The 14,387-nt window shown below is 41.2% G+C and overlaps 1 protein-coding gene across 2 annotated transcripts in view; it reads left to right on the plus strand.

Annotated features, from left to right (window-relative positions):
* LOC110988729 (semaphorin-2A-like) overlaps window positions 1-12,778 on the plus strand; it is a 51,143-nt gene extending 38,365 nt beyond the window's left edge. For both annotated transcript variants that reach the window (XM_087136520.1, XM_022252516.2), the window contains exons 13-19: window positions 818-900; window positions 2,315-2,502; window positions 3,018-3,067; window positions 3,888-4,007; window positions 5,727-5,903; window positions 6,659-6,729; window positions 8,326-12,778. In XM_087136520.1, the coding sequence (XP_086992646.1) occupies window positions 818-900; window positions 2,315-2,502; window positions 3,018-3,067; window positions 3,888-4,007; window positions 5,727-5,903; window positions 6,659-6,729; window positions 8,326-8,409 (773 nt within the window). In that variant the 3' untranslated portion in view covers window positions 8,410-12,778. The remainder of the gene's footprint in view (window positions 1-817; window positions 901-2,314; window positions 2,503-3,017; window positions 3,068-3,887; window positions 4,008-5,726; window positions 5,904-6,658; window positions 6,730-8,325) is intronic.
* The last annotated feature ends 1,609 nt before the right edge of the window (window positions 12,779-14,387 follow it).

The raw sequence follows: 14,387 nt of genomic DNA on the forward strand, positions 1-14,387 counted from the left end.
CAAACAAATTGAGGGGCATGACCATACTTGTACAGTCTTCGTTTGATTCCTAGCGTGGTCGGCATGTGGATTGGGTTTTCAGTCCCAACCTGATTCTGTGGGTTTTACCCAGAATATTCCTTTTAGGGTTTCCTGCATATCATTGTCTCCTCTCTTCAGGTTTCTTCAGGCCTGCCAGCTACTGTACAGTGCTAGAGTACTTTTTGAGGAATCCATAGTGTCATTTAATAACAACAAACGCATGGTTGCTAATCTTTAAGACCGACACTTTTATTGGTTTCATCAGTTACTGTATCAGACTAAAGTCAGGTGGTCACAACCCCTTATGTGGGAAAAAGTGAGATGAGTGTGGTGTTAATTATTTGTGCAAATGAACATTACGGATGTATCACTTCAAAGCGGTAATAGTTCAGGGGATGCATTTGATAGTTTTGAAATTAAAATCTCGTGGACTTTGGCACTGATGACATGGTCATCGCATCATACCCTGATGTTCATGCCTGGTTTCAAGTGGGTGTGGGGGGAGGGGGGTATAGATGCTTGGTGTACAGTCTTGAAATGAAATTGCAGAGATTTCTTTTGACGGCAAAACAAGAACAAAGAAATGGTGCAGAAACGGAAGGTGGTTAGTTCAGTCCAATCTACTGAATAAAAGGGTGAGATACATGTAATTTTTGGCGCTCAGTCAGGCATACAAGTATTGTAGGTTAGTGCTCTACACTGGGCTTCAGTGAGGATGTGCGCAGGTAGCGTGCAGAGGTTGATCGAGTCTGTACTATTTAATTTTGATGGAGGTACATGTACGTTTTGTTGACAGCTACTGGAAGTGTGATCAAAGCTTTCAAGTACAATTGCAATAGTGCAGCTGAGCCGTTCAAAACCATTGAGATCACTGAGCTGGTAAGCTGTCTTCTTTTTTTGGTTCAGCCACAGTGCATGCGCCTGCACATGCATAATTTGACCCTAAAGTTTATGCACATTCTGTTGAAAATTGGGGTTTGCCCTTTGCCCCCCATTTCGAGCACCATGGGTTTATACGCAGAGCCGGGGTGCCCGAAATGGCACAAAAGAGCTGGTCCATGTAACAAAAGACAGTACTCGGGAACAAAAGACCTGCTGCTGGGAATTGCCATCATTTTTTGGCGTGCATTTTTCAAAGGTTTTTGAACAGTATACCATTGTTTTGGACATAGTGCGCCCGCAGTTTAGTACTGCAGACCAAAGTGTTCCAGGGCCCCTTTGATGAGCAACACAGCACCGCTGCATGCTAATCCAGCCATGTTTGAAAAGACATCACTAGCATTCCCTGGGGACAAAGGAAGTTATGCAACACCTCACAGTTCTTGGCTCTCTTTACAGGGTGACAGGCCTGGCTGAAATACTCAGGAGTCAATGAAGGCTGCCTGTCAGCTTAGAGTAGCCACTAAACAGTCATTCGTGGGAGTTTAAACGTCCATTAAATGAAATGATGAATTTTTAAAAAATGGTTAATGCTCATTGACTATTACATGTACCTTACTGTGTCTGTGAGCCATTTGCCTCACAAATGCATCACACATACTGGTACATGCAGATAAAATTCGTTGGGTTATCCGTTTTTTTATTAAGTGGCAATGACAGCAGTGGAACACTGTCCTGTAAACATGTGTCTCTCCTTCCGTATACACACTGATGCAAAAATTCAGTTCAACAAACCTAAATTATTGCAACATTCATTCTGCCCGATACGGGCATTTCACAATAGTGCGCCTCCAAGAGATTGTGACGGGTTGGCCAATCACAACGCGTGAATTCTGTTGACCCTTTCCAAACCTGCGCTGGGTCAACAAATTTCGCGTGCTGTGATTGGCCAACTCGTTGCAAACTCTTGGTGGCGCACTTTTGTGAAACACCCGTATTAGATTGTGACGGACCACAAGACCCTGACAAGCTTAGCAATTGAGACATAAAAGGGTTGTAACAAGGACACTGTAGCTTGGAATGTTACAACCTGAAATAAGTGGGAGGGGGAGCACTCACCCCCCCCAAAATAAATAAAAAAGTAAAAGCAAAACAAAAGGAAAATACCCCCCCACAAGAAATATCCTGGTGACATTCATTAGTGTATGATGTCCAAAGACCATATTTCACATTAATGTCTATGGTATAAATTATCACTTAACAGAAGATGTGGAAACATTTCATTGTAAACTGTGGCCATTTGTGATGAGTTTTTTTGGTCGCTTCAGTTGCGCCTCGCTTTTGAATTCACGTCAAGAATGGCATCCAAATGTTTTGGTGAATTCTCAACGGTTTTGTTGTGGTTGTGGGAAAGGGGACAAGTGGAACCACCGTGACAGGGCTGGAGCTGATCAGTAAGGGCAATGCGAAGTTTCTGGTGGTGACAACGGAGGAGAGCGTCATCACATGGAGAACCGAGCGCACAGTGTGCTCAGGCAAATGCATGAGTGAATGTGAAGAACTTGGACCAGGCTGTGTTTGGAGGGACAATAGGTGTCAATGGTAAGCATTCCATTGTGTCCGGACCATCAATAAACTTGCACAAAGGATCGTTTCTAAAAATATGTACACAAACAATTATGAAAGCTCCTGTGTCTCGCAATGTATTTTGTCGGCCGAGGATTGTTAAACCAGAGATAAAGCATTGTATTCACTTCATGCTGATGTTGGTAAGGTACATGTAATGCTTGCATTTTAACTACATGTACCTTGCCATTGGGTAAAGCCAACAGGCCACAATGTAAAGAGTAGTGCTTTTTCACTGCATGCCAGTTTGGTAAATTACACGTTCTCAAGATATGTGAACAGCATGCAAGCCTTAACTTCAAGCAGTTTTGGATGTTTTACTGAACAAAAATCTTTTAGCTTGGACAGAAAAAGCTCTTGTCCTATCTTATCACCTGAAGTGTTTAGTTACCTTTTTTCATCGTTTAGCACTTTGTTTTAATTGAATTGTTTACAATGTAAGGCTTTTTTCCCTTTGATTCTTACACTGTTTTCCTTTGATCTTATATTAGTGTTCTTCCATATGACTGTATCAATGGCGATTCCAGTGGTACCAGTACATGTAAGTACATTTTACGTGTCAAGGCTGAGATGGACGCACTATACAAATATTGTCCGAGCACTTTGAGTGTTGTCGTAGAATGACCCTCTACTGGAGATCCACGGAGCATTCTGGTTTCCAAAGGCAAAGCCAAGGGAAAATAAAATGCTCCATGGATCACCTTGAGATCCTGGTTTGACTACACCGCAAGATAAAGCTGTCGATATTTGTTCTCTAACACCTTCCTACAGATTTTGCCTAATTTAAGTGAGACCTAATTAATTTGATCTCAATACAAATAAAAGATCCATCTACATGTATTTGAATAATGGCTTCAAAATTGACAGGTACATTTCCAAAGTACCTCTTCATGAAATTTTTAAACCCAGCCGTGCAGCGCTATCCCTTGGGAATATTTCGGTATGCATTTGCACACAATGCTAGTGATAGTGCATGTAGTTCTTTGGTTGCCATTGGTACAATACTTGGTTGCTATAGAGTACCGAAGTGAATATGTCACACGCACACTTATGTGTGTAAAAAGCATCAGCGAGAGTACCCGTGTGTGAACCACGCGTGAACCACACATATGCAGGTATTTACGTACGCAGGTACATACTAGGTCAGCGAGCTGTGGGTGCGCACTGCGCTGCGATGAATGACGAATGGCTTGACCAAGGCTGTAATAGTATCTGATCTGGTTTAACATGCATAAATTGTATTCATGTTTGTTTTTGTGCTTTAACCCAACAAAACCAACTTTGACAATGCACAGACTCTTATTTTGCAGAATATATCAGGTGCACCTCTCTTTCTTGTCCTATCTTTGTGTGAAATCTAGTTCTTGTTCAGCCGGACATGAGCAGCATCCGAACACTTTCAAACAGTGAAGTTGTTTTGCTCTGCCAAGTCGATTTTGGATCATGCCCAGAGAGGCCTGTCAATCTCTCTTGGGTCCAAGGTCAGTCTCCAGACATTTGGTATTTTTGTTTTCCTTTTCATCCCACCCCTGCATGCATTTGAACCTCCAGAGTCGCAAAGAAGGATATTTTGGCATAGATGAATAGACAACCACTGAGTGGAATAGACCGATCTAGTCCCTCCCGTGCACACATGTGTACTTAACATAGGTGTCTCTCCAATGCCGCACTGAATTCTGCAGCTGTAAAGTACATCATTGCACACATGTACGCATGTTGGACTTCAGCACAAACGTTGAACATAAACCTCACCTGCAGTCCGTGGAGAGATCATGAAATGATGCTTAACGGATCAGTCCATTATGGTTGGGATAAAAACCTATCTTTACATACATGTAGCCGTTTTGCTGGTTAGCCTCCTGATTCTTTCAAGATCCAACACCACACAGTAACAGTTTCTGCATTATCAGCCAAGCTCCCTGACAAGGCAGGTCATGCTATTTAATGTCAACAGTTGAGCATATTTTTGCAAAAGTTTTGTATCTGCAATATGCATTGGGCTCTAAATATTATTTTCAATGTATCACACTTATCTAAAATAAAATGTGAGCGTGGAAATTTGAGCAGCAACATTGCGTCTGCTTGTGCAGCCTGACTGGCTGCCATCTTGTTTTCGCATAGATGGCAGCGAAATGAAAGATGACGGCTCCCACACATGGCAAAAACTGTTCGTTTTGCTGCAAGTATCTGGAAGCAAATTGCTATTTTTCTTTAATACACAGTGGCAGATATTAGAGTCTCTTAAAAATGATAAAACCACTATTGAAACATAAAAGAGGGTATTTTCAAGTTGTTGACGCTACTTGTGTGTGTTGACACTTGTTGATAGCACGACCGACTGCACAAGGCAACGGTGCGGTCTGGGGCTATGTTTCACTTGCAGTCTTTTTCTTTCTGTGCTTATACTGTTGGAAACCAATGGAATAACCTTGCTTGAGTATTTGCCAAAGTAATATGCCCTACTGCATCCATCAGACCACTGCCAAACCAGACATTGAGTTTGATTAGTTTGGATTGGCCCCTGGACTACCAAGGGTGTGCAAAAAAATTCTTGTTGAAGCTGGACTTTAAGATTAAGGACTGCTTGGTTAAATGTCCCACATTTAGGAAAATATGCTTGCTGTTTACTGTGTGTAATGCATGTTTGGCTGTGAGTTTGATCGTCACAGATGAAACTGCTTTGCCCCATTGTGGTCTGAATGCAATTTTATAGACCCTCAAAGTTTTTAATAGTGATACAGAGTGATTAATTTGCACTTTGGCTCTGCGGTTTAAGTCACAGACGTTAACAATAAAGCCACCTGACTTGAGGTTCTTCTGCAAATTGGTTAGGTTACCGATAAACCAGATATTGTATGCATAGTTGGTGCAGATTTGTTAAGACCATTACAATGCCAACAGTGACCCCTAGTTGCAAGCTACTCAAATGAACTACCGTACAACAAAAGTATTCCTCCGTCGTTTTACACTCTTTCATGTTCGAGTGGTTTTGAGACCTGTGAGCGGTCTCATGAGTGATCTCATGTCCGGTCTTGTGATGGTCTCAACTACAAGAGTAACTGGTGTGTGATTTGACACATGATTTAAATTAGCGTGACAAAACTAACCTCGGACTCAGGCTTAATAGCAACACCGTCCATCTGTCATTCTCTCAATCCTTCTCGAGTTTACATCACCTTCTGTGTCTTTGGTCCTTGCAGATCACAATGATTCGTTTGTTAATAACAACAATCATTTGGTCAAATTGACGAAGCTCTCCGACAAACTGCTAGAGCTGAGGTTGAGAGTTATCCACAACAAGAGTAATGGCAGCTATACATGCACAGCCCAAGTTGGAGACAAAATGGAGACCAGACAGGTGCAAGTGGAAGCGGACAGTGAGTAGAAGGCTCTCCCAACACGTTAAGCCCCACATATATGCTTCCTGTCATGGGTTACAAGACTTTGTAACCTTGGGTTACACCATTGGACAGCAGAGGCAGTTCAGAATTGTCAGAGCTATCATAAGGTGCAGGGGCATATCAAGGACTGAGTTCAGGGGGGGGGATAGTACTGGTAAATGACAACACCGCTATTTGTCTCACTCAGAACTTCGGATCAAAAGGAAATGCATTTGAGCCCACAGCTCACCTTTTCTGTGACCTGAACATGTCTCCGATATCAGCACGTTGTACCGTATTTCTGTGCTGAGCCTTCCAGAATTTTCCAGGAAAATTCCTTACAATCGTTTTGAACCATTTTTTGAAAATTGGACGTACAGTTGGGAAATGCCCATTTTTCTCCCAGACAGGTCAGTCAAAGCTGTTAACAAGTTTCTCTTGACCTGCTCATCAGTGCCCCCAAACTGACAGCCATGAGACCGCGGACTATAAATGATTGTAATAAAACCCAGTGTTAGTTTTAATAGAAACTTCATAGAAGTGCTCTTGTTGAATACCTACATACACGCAAAAAGGTCCTGGCAACCGACTGTTTAAATCAAAGCTGGCAATGTTGAATAGGGTTAAATACCTTTTTTACATGACCATAACGGGGCAGAGAAATGTTGTTTAAATAAAGCAGGGAAGCTCGCAAAGCCCACTAGAGACTTTCTGGAATTGTTGCCATAACACGACTTTGAATTTTTTTCCAGATCGCCTTACTGAAGATGGTATCAAGTTAAGGTGTGATCATTACCAAAAGCTGGAGGGTAATGAACCAATGGTAAGTTAGGCTGCTTTTCTTTCATTCATTCTTTAAATTTGGGATCTAAAGTGTGACATTTTTCTCTCCCTCTTACGCCTGACCTGCATAATTTGACAAGGGATGTATCATTGAAATTGGCATCAAACTGTTTTTATTTGTTTGGCAGGTGGTTTGCATTACTTCAGCACTCATTGAAGTTACAAAATCATATGTCAGATGTGATAGGGACATGAAGAGATTGGACCCGAAATTTATACAGTGATCCATGTGAATACGTTGCTTATGGATCTGTGCATTAACCCTCCTATGCTGAAGTCACTCTTTGGGTCACTTGGTGAACACCTCAAAGAAGCACAGCTGTGTCGTGTTGTGCACTGCACCAAATGTCCCTCACAGGAATATCAGATTGCACTTTTTGTGCAGCCCAACAACTGTGCTTCACTGTTTCATGTGCATCATTCTGCAGCTCTTTGATTTACACAGTGAAAAGGCTCATTGTTTGGTGGCATGCGGCTGTAGTCACGCGTCCATATTCTCGTTGCCTCTTTTCAAAGTGGGGACTATTGTGAAGCTGGTGATCATGATGCAAATTCGTCCTTTTCATTTCTTGGCAACACACAAAGGCCAATCACCATATATACAAGAGCCAGGGTATGCCTTTTCCACCGTGTTCGGTCGAGAGTGGGCCGAGAATAATAGCTGAAAAGCGGGCTGAGGGATCTCAATTTTTACGGCGGCTCGTACCACTTCCCGGTGAGAAGGGGTTAAAGAGCATGTTGTGGGCCAAACAATGTGCATTGTTTGGCATGCACAAGGGTTTACCCACTATGAACACAGGGCGAGGTTCCCCTCATTTTCTGTTTTCTCTGAATGATGCAATCTACATTCAGAATTTGCATTAAAAAAAAAAATCCTTTTTAACATGTTAAGTTGAGCTCTGAAGACAAGTGACACTGTGTTCGAATTGGTCGCTTCCATATTTATTTGAGCAGATGCAATCAGAGAAAACATGTTTTCCTTTAATAGAGGTGCTCTTTAATGGTCTTTCTTGTGGGCGATGCTGAATTGTTGGGCTGTGAACAGGCTTTGGGAGGGTAGGGTAATACAGTTAGTTCCCTCCAAAGTACCTTTCTCAGAGTTGTCCAAAAACAGCCCTCCTCCCTTTGGGGACATGATAGCTCCTGTAGACACCCCCTCCAGGTCCACCAGTGCTCTTGACTGGACTTGGGATGTAGCGAGTGGCAAGGAAATAACTGCTGACTCGACTTGTGGCTAGTCTAAATCCTCTGTTGCTACCCCTCAAAAATACAAGTACAGTGTACATGTACATGCAGCCTCTAGCCATGATGTGGACATTACACTTGGAATTGGGCTGTTGCCCTGACATCTAAAACATCAAGAGTGTGCAGCATTACAGGGTGAAATACTTGTGGATGTATGCACCGGAAGATCATTCCCCCAATGCACTTTGTAAGCTAGACACTGTGATATACTTGTACATAAAGTAACAAGCACTGGACTTATTATGTAGCTGGAAAAGTATGGTGACATGTTGTGTCCATGTGATTCAGTTACAGGGCTGGTTATTGTCTTTTTTTGTTTGATCTTTATCAGGTTAGTGGCGGCACATGTTCAGTTGATATTGAGGAGTGCAGTTCTTGTTACATTGGGCACCAGTCTGATAGACCGCCTTTCTAGAGCGTACTGGATAGTGTCGGTGAGTTTGGAACAAGGTGGGCTAATCCGAGAGAGGCTGATTAGAGGAGGAAATACATATTGCACACATTGATGTGATTTGGTGGGAACTTTTATTTAGCTGAAATGTACGAGTTTCTTTTTACAGTGCTTTACAGATTAGGAGTGACCGTTCTCATTTGGGGGAATAATTAAAACCGAGATTAATGGTTTTGTCTGCATGGAGGAAGCTATTTATCTCAAGCACATGTGATGCTGCTTGGTTGTGCCTTTTGTATGCTGTAACGACTGCAGAGGAATTATGTTTGTATTTGTAGCACCTTTGTTCGGTGTTGTATTTGAGTCCATCGTAAGTCCTTTGACAAGTCCCTTCACAAGGTCAGTCACTAGTCCCTCCACAAGTTTAGTCACAAGTCCCTTCACAAGTAGTAACAATGATGGAAAAATGCTTTTGTCACAGCTCATTTGAATAGCTTGTGAATTGGCTTAAGACTGAATGACTTGTGATGGACTCGAATACGACACTGCCTTCGTTAAGGTTGGTTCATACTTGGTGTGAAAGCAGATGCAAAAAAGAAATTGTGACACTGCAAATCAAATGTTGGTACTGTGAATTCACAAAAGTCGAACACTTTTCAAATCAAGCAAATTTCACTGCAAGAGTGTTGTGATGTCAAATTGGCTTCATTTTCGCCTGGAGCATGGACTAATTTTTACTTGGCCAGGAGAAAAGATTTACAACTCACCTGGAAAGGCTCGCTCAATTAAGGTTCAACCTTCTCACCGGATATGCTTATTTGTAGCAGAAAAAATTGAGGTTTAAAAAGGTACCACTGAGTACTCACATGGCGAGCAAGCCTGCACCTACATGTATTTAATCCAAGGCTTTCAGTCTCATGGGGCTTTATTCACAAGGTGGCAATTTTGGATAGTGCTCCACAGATCCAATTCATTTATTGAGCACTTTGAAATAGGAAGGAGCCCGACTATTTTGCATCTATTACATCACCTTCATTCCAACAGATTAAAATTTGTAAAATATTTGTACAGGAATAGCCAAGCTTGTGAATCAATGTGGCTGACTGAAGAATAAGCCCTGGTGCATGTTGATAATTTTATTAAAAAGTAAGCTTTTTGGAAGTGTCTTATTGTGGTCGCTTTGGATTACATCAGTAAGAATACTTAAAATGTTGCAATACATGTATGCGTTAATTTTCTTAGAGTGGTTTCATTTTCAGGTACTGATGAGGAGAAGTACCTTCAGACTTTCTGTTTGGTTTCTATTTTGCTCCACTATCTTGGTCATTAATTGGATGAAATTGGGGTGGGTCCAACATTTTTCTGACCCTGATAAACCTGACCCCAGTGTGTACGGTAATATGACATATATTTTTCGCTGAATGCTTTCACTAGACAGAAAGCACCTGTGAATCAGTAACCCGTCTACCAGGGACTCTTTATATATAATCATATATTGTGTTAAATGAGTTAACATTATATAAATTTAGCAGTTTGTTTTTAATTGTTACAATTAACAGAATTTATTATAAAAATATATGGTTTTGCTTTCATAAATTGTATCCTAAATTATATGATGGCCCAAATGCCAGTTAAGTTTTCTGTGTTGCACATACAGTTTTGACGATTTTTACTTGAATTTCAAGCATAACGAATAACAGCTTAGTTGCAAAAAAATATGCTCAGTGTTCAAAATGTTTGAAATAGTGCGCTGCTTCAGAGTAAGAACCTTTTGTTTTTACGACCTTTTTAATTTCAACGTGAAAATCATCAACTATGTGCACAAGGAGGTGGAAAATTTAACTGGCCATTTATTAATGTGCATCTGCAGACGTTGTAAATACATGTACATCTTTGCCTTTACTGTTGCACACTTTTCAAATTTGTCTTTGTATTGGTCAGAAAAGATGATTTGTAAAACTTATATATGTTGAAAACAATGAATTTATGTATGTACACAGATTGATATAGTGTTCTTGGTCATTTTTGAGGACTTTTAATCTGGTATTTATGACATTATCAATGATTTCATTACTCTTGAGCTTAGCTTGCCTATTTTAATCATCTCTTGAAGTTTTCACTTTGTTTTGCCAATATAGTACAGCCCTGTCCAAGCATGCTGGTGCCAGTTAATTTATTACTGCCACAAAACAACTTGAATGAAAAAATAAGCTACATGTACTTGAAGTTCCTCAAGTAAGCTACATGGTCTTGGTTTTGAAAATCAGCTTCGTTGACCAGCATTGGGTTTAACTCGTGCTATTTGAGCTGTGTGTTAAGATGAGGTTAGTCTCGGTCGTCCGCTCAGCATGCCACCCACCGTGTGCGGTCACGTGTTTAGCATTTTCTGCTTCGCCCAGTTGCTTCACAAATGTCCAACTGGACTAGTATTTACCTCACGGCCTTATGATGTGATAAACGCAGAAAGCTTTCGTGTTCAGCGAGCTTAATTTTGAAGTGTGGCTTCACATGCACACAAGTACTGGTCAGGTTAATGCCAATGATTCTGAAACCGAAAGTTGGAGAAGCATTTGGCTGGAGTGTCTTAAATACGTTCTTAATTCCTGGAGGGCCCTTGTCATTCATGAAACTGTACATCCATGAACTGAAACCTAGAGGTGGAGACAAATTTTATCCCAGTGTTGAAGCACCCATGAGGAACTGACATCTCTACTCGCCCAGGCGCTACTTCAGTGTTCCTCTCTCCGTGCTCCAATTGAAAAGGATCAGGGTTAGAGGAAATTAGACTATCCAACGCTTTTGCATTTTAGAAGTGGATGGATACAGTTGGAAGCTCTTTGCTGTAGTGTTTTCTGTTCAAAGTAATGAAAACAGGGATTCACAAGGGGGATTTCAAGTTTGAAGAGGAGGATCCCTGAGACACACATCCGAAACCCAGCACTGTAACCACAATGAAGACCACTCATCACTTAGAGTCCCAATGTTGTCTTTTGCCGACGCCCAACGGCTGTCGGTTGTTCCATATGTTAAGTCTTATTTTGTATTAAGTCTGACGAGGGGCAAAGTGGCAAATTGGCAAAGTGGTTGTGTGTGTTAAATGGGCAAAGTGACTGCAAAGTTTTCACCATGTTTACAGGCCAAGTAGAGGGGATCAGATAGTGATTCTAGAAGCCTCTTGATGAAGTCGAATCCCCTTATGCTAACACAGAACTGGATTCATTAGTTTCATTTGTTTAACCCTAATCCCAAGGGTTTTTGTAAAATCATATTTACATGTATTATTAGAGGATTCCAGGACTGTTAGGGTTATAACTCAGACAAAGTCCCGGAGCAGATTTAAAGGTTATAAAAGTTCTAGTTTCTGCCGGAATAGTTGTTAAGGTTTATTGGGGCATTGAGCCAAACAGTTCACTGTTTTATTAGCTTATGACCTCTGTAAATGGTTTGCAAAGAGGATCAACTCCGTAAAAGGCACGGACACAGTAGTGAAGACATGAAAACATATTCTAAGCGCTTTGTTCTAATTTAATATTTAGACCCGGGTCAGATAAAAATGATCAGGAATAATTTATTAGAAACTTGACCCTGACAGCTTAGCTGGTTCAGTTAGGTTTTTTAAACTCGTCTGCGTGGTTAAGGGTTGGTATATGAGAATAATACTATAAAAGGTTGATGTATATTGAAACAGTGATAAAGATATGGAAATAAACATGTGTTGTAAGTTTATTTTGAGGCCCATAACAGAAAACCTTTTTTGCACCTACAAAAAGTGCTTTTCTGCCTTTGATTTTATCGACATAACAAAGTGTTGCTTGTCACACCTTTATTCCTGACAAGACTTCAAGCAATTCATAGCTCTGTTGGGGGCAAGACGTGTTTTCGGCAACTTCCAGAACAGGTGGTGGCCTATCCAGGTTTTTGTTGAGATGTGGCCGACTTTTCCAAAGTTTTGGAATGCTTGAGGTAATGTTTGTGCCAATTGTGTATGCACTTTTCAAAAGAAAAGGTTGGAATGAAAACAGCAAAAAAATCCCCTCGCATACACTACTCTTAGCTCTTAATGTACAGTTTGCCAAATTTCGTCAAAAATTTTACCTATTGAATTTTGTAAATTCTATTTTTTGTGTGATTTGCCAGTTTTTGCCGAGTACTATTTTGACTGTTACGTAGTGCTCTCTGCTTTCCCATTTGCTGTAGTTTAAATTGATATTATTTCGGTATTAAACGTGTTTATACCCGGAAACAACTTGACTGCAACTTAACATGAAGCACTGGGCTTAGCAGTGAAAAAGTTCTGCTGTACATGTACATCTTGATCAGGGTGACGCAGAGTGTTTCAATGAACACATAATTGTCGATTAAAAAGTTTCATTACGTTAGCTGAACAAGGAAAGGCTCGCTGGTGTTTGCATGAAGAGTTTCTCATGTCTTTTTAAATGGTAGGCATGTGGAATTATTGGTGATGATGCATTCATGAGGAACGCCATCAGCTGCAAAGAAGTAACTCATTGTAGAGTTTACAAAAGTAGTTGTCACTATATCCAGTGTGTCAACAAGTGAGCTCGGACGGATGACAAAATTTCGCGGGCTGAAACTTTTTAAGGTGGGGGTGGGCTAGCACTATTGAATCATCCTTCCCACTTTTTGATGGTAAGCAGCAACAAAAAAGCTGATTGTGGAGAATTTTTTAGACTTCCAACGACTAAAATGCACTCAATATCACTCAACTTCAAAGAAATTTTTAATGTGTAAGAAACGGTTGCAAATTAAATTGAAGTATTTCATAGAAGGGACATTCGGTCAAAACTTCAGCCCTGGAGAGTGATTCGTGTTGAAATGGAAGCATTTTGAAAACATTGTTTTACACAGGACCGTGTTACTGTAGTAGGGGCCTACTGCTGAACAAAGCCATGTCTCCACAAAGGTGTCGGTCACTTTGCCCATTTTCCACTCCGTCCATTTACCCCTTTGCCCATTTGTCACTTCGCCCAATTACCTTTTCGCACACGCGCCATTTCGCGCAATTGCCCATTTTCCACTTCGCCCACGCGCTTCGCCCACGCTGCACATATCCAACAGAACGCACCGCCGAGGCGCGTACCTTAACTCCACTTATAAAAGTTGAAAGTTGCGTCATGTGTGAGACTTGTACTTTTATAGGACTACTTTGACAATGGCCAAAAGGAACAAGAAAAGAAACAGAAAAAATAGATACGTGTACAGAAATGACGATGGATCTGTTCAATCAAGAGTTTATGATTAGACTTGTAAAGTACAGATGCTGTAAAAGAGGATTTTTATTCGACCTATTAATTCAGGCAAAGAGAACGTTTTTTGCAACGAACGCGACGTGGCACCCATCTGCCACTTCGCCCACGGATTCAGAGTGTGTGAGACTTGTAATAATGGGAGGCCGACTTTGACAATGACCAAAGGGATGCCCAAGATCCCTTTCTACCAGTTTTGCGCGGCACTTCAAACTTAAGTTTCATGATTCAAAGTCATTCTGTCTTTGCGTACCGGCAATTTTCCGGCGAAGTAGTAAGGCAACCATTAAGGGTAACCGCTAATTGCCGTGAAGTTGTACAATGAGGATCCGTGCGCGGGGCGTCTATGACTGCGCTGATTGGATGACCGCACTGTCTCCGAGTGACACGTCACTCAAGTGCGGCACTGCAAAGCAAACTGGCGATAATCCTGTCGATTACTTCCGACTTCTGTGTGATGCTTCAATTAGTCAAACGACTTTTGTTGGAAATGTTCGATTTTAAAAGTCATTGGAAGGCCTATAAACTCCCACGCGGCTGTGTCTAGTTATTTCACCATTCTGTGTTTGACATTGAGACGGTCGTCATCATCGCCAAAACTGTATAGCCTACGTACATGATAAGGCAGTGGTGGCTCTATCCCATTCAGAGACGCGCTCTCTCTTATAGATTGATGTGGGAATAAACTTGGGTACTTTGGAGGGCAAAAGTGACTGTTTATTTGGAGGTTTATTT

Source organism: Acanthaster planci, linkage group LG05 (genome assembly GCF_054643075.1).
Source record: "Acanthaster planci isolate LZ-2023a linkage group LG05, COTS_SCS, whole genome shotgun sequence".
NCBI classification, from domain to species: domain Eukaryota; kingdom Metazoa; phylum Echinodermata; class Asteroidea; order Valvatida; family Acanthasteridae; genus Acanthaster; species Acanthaster planci.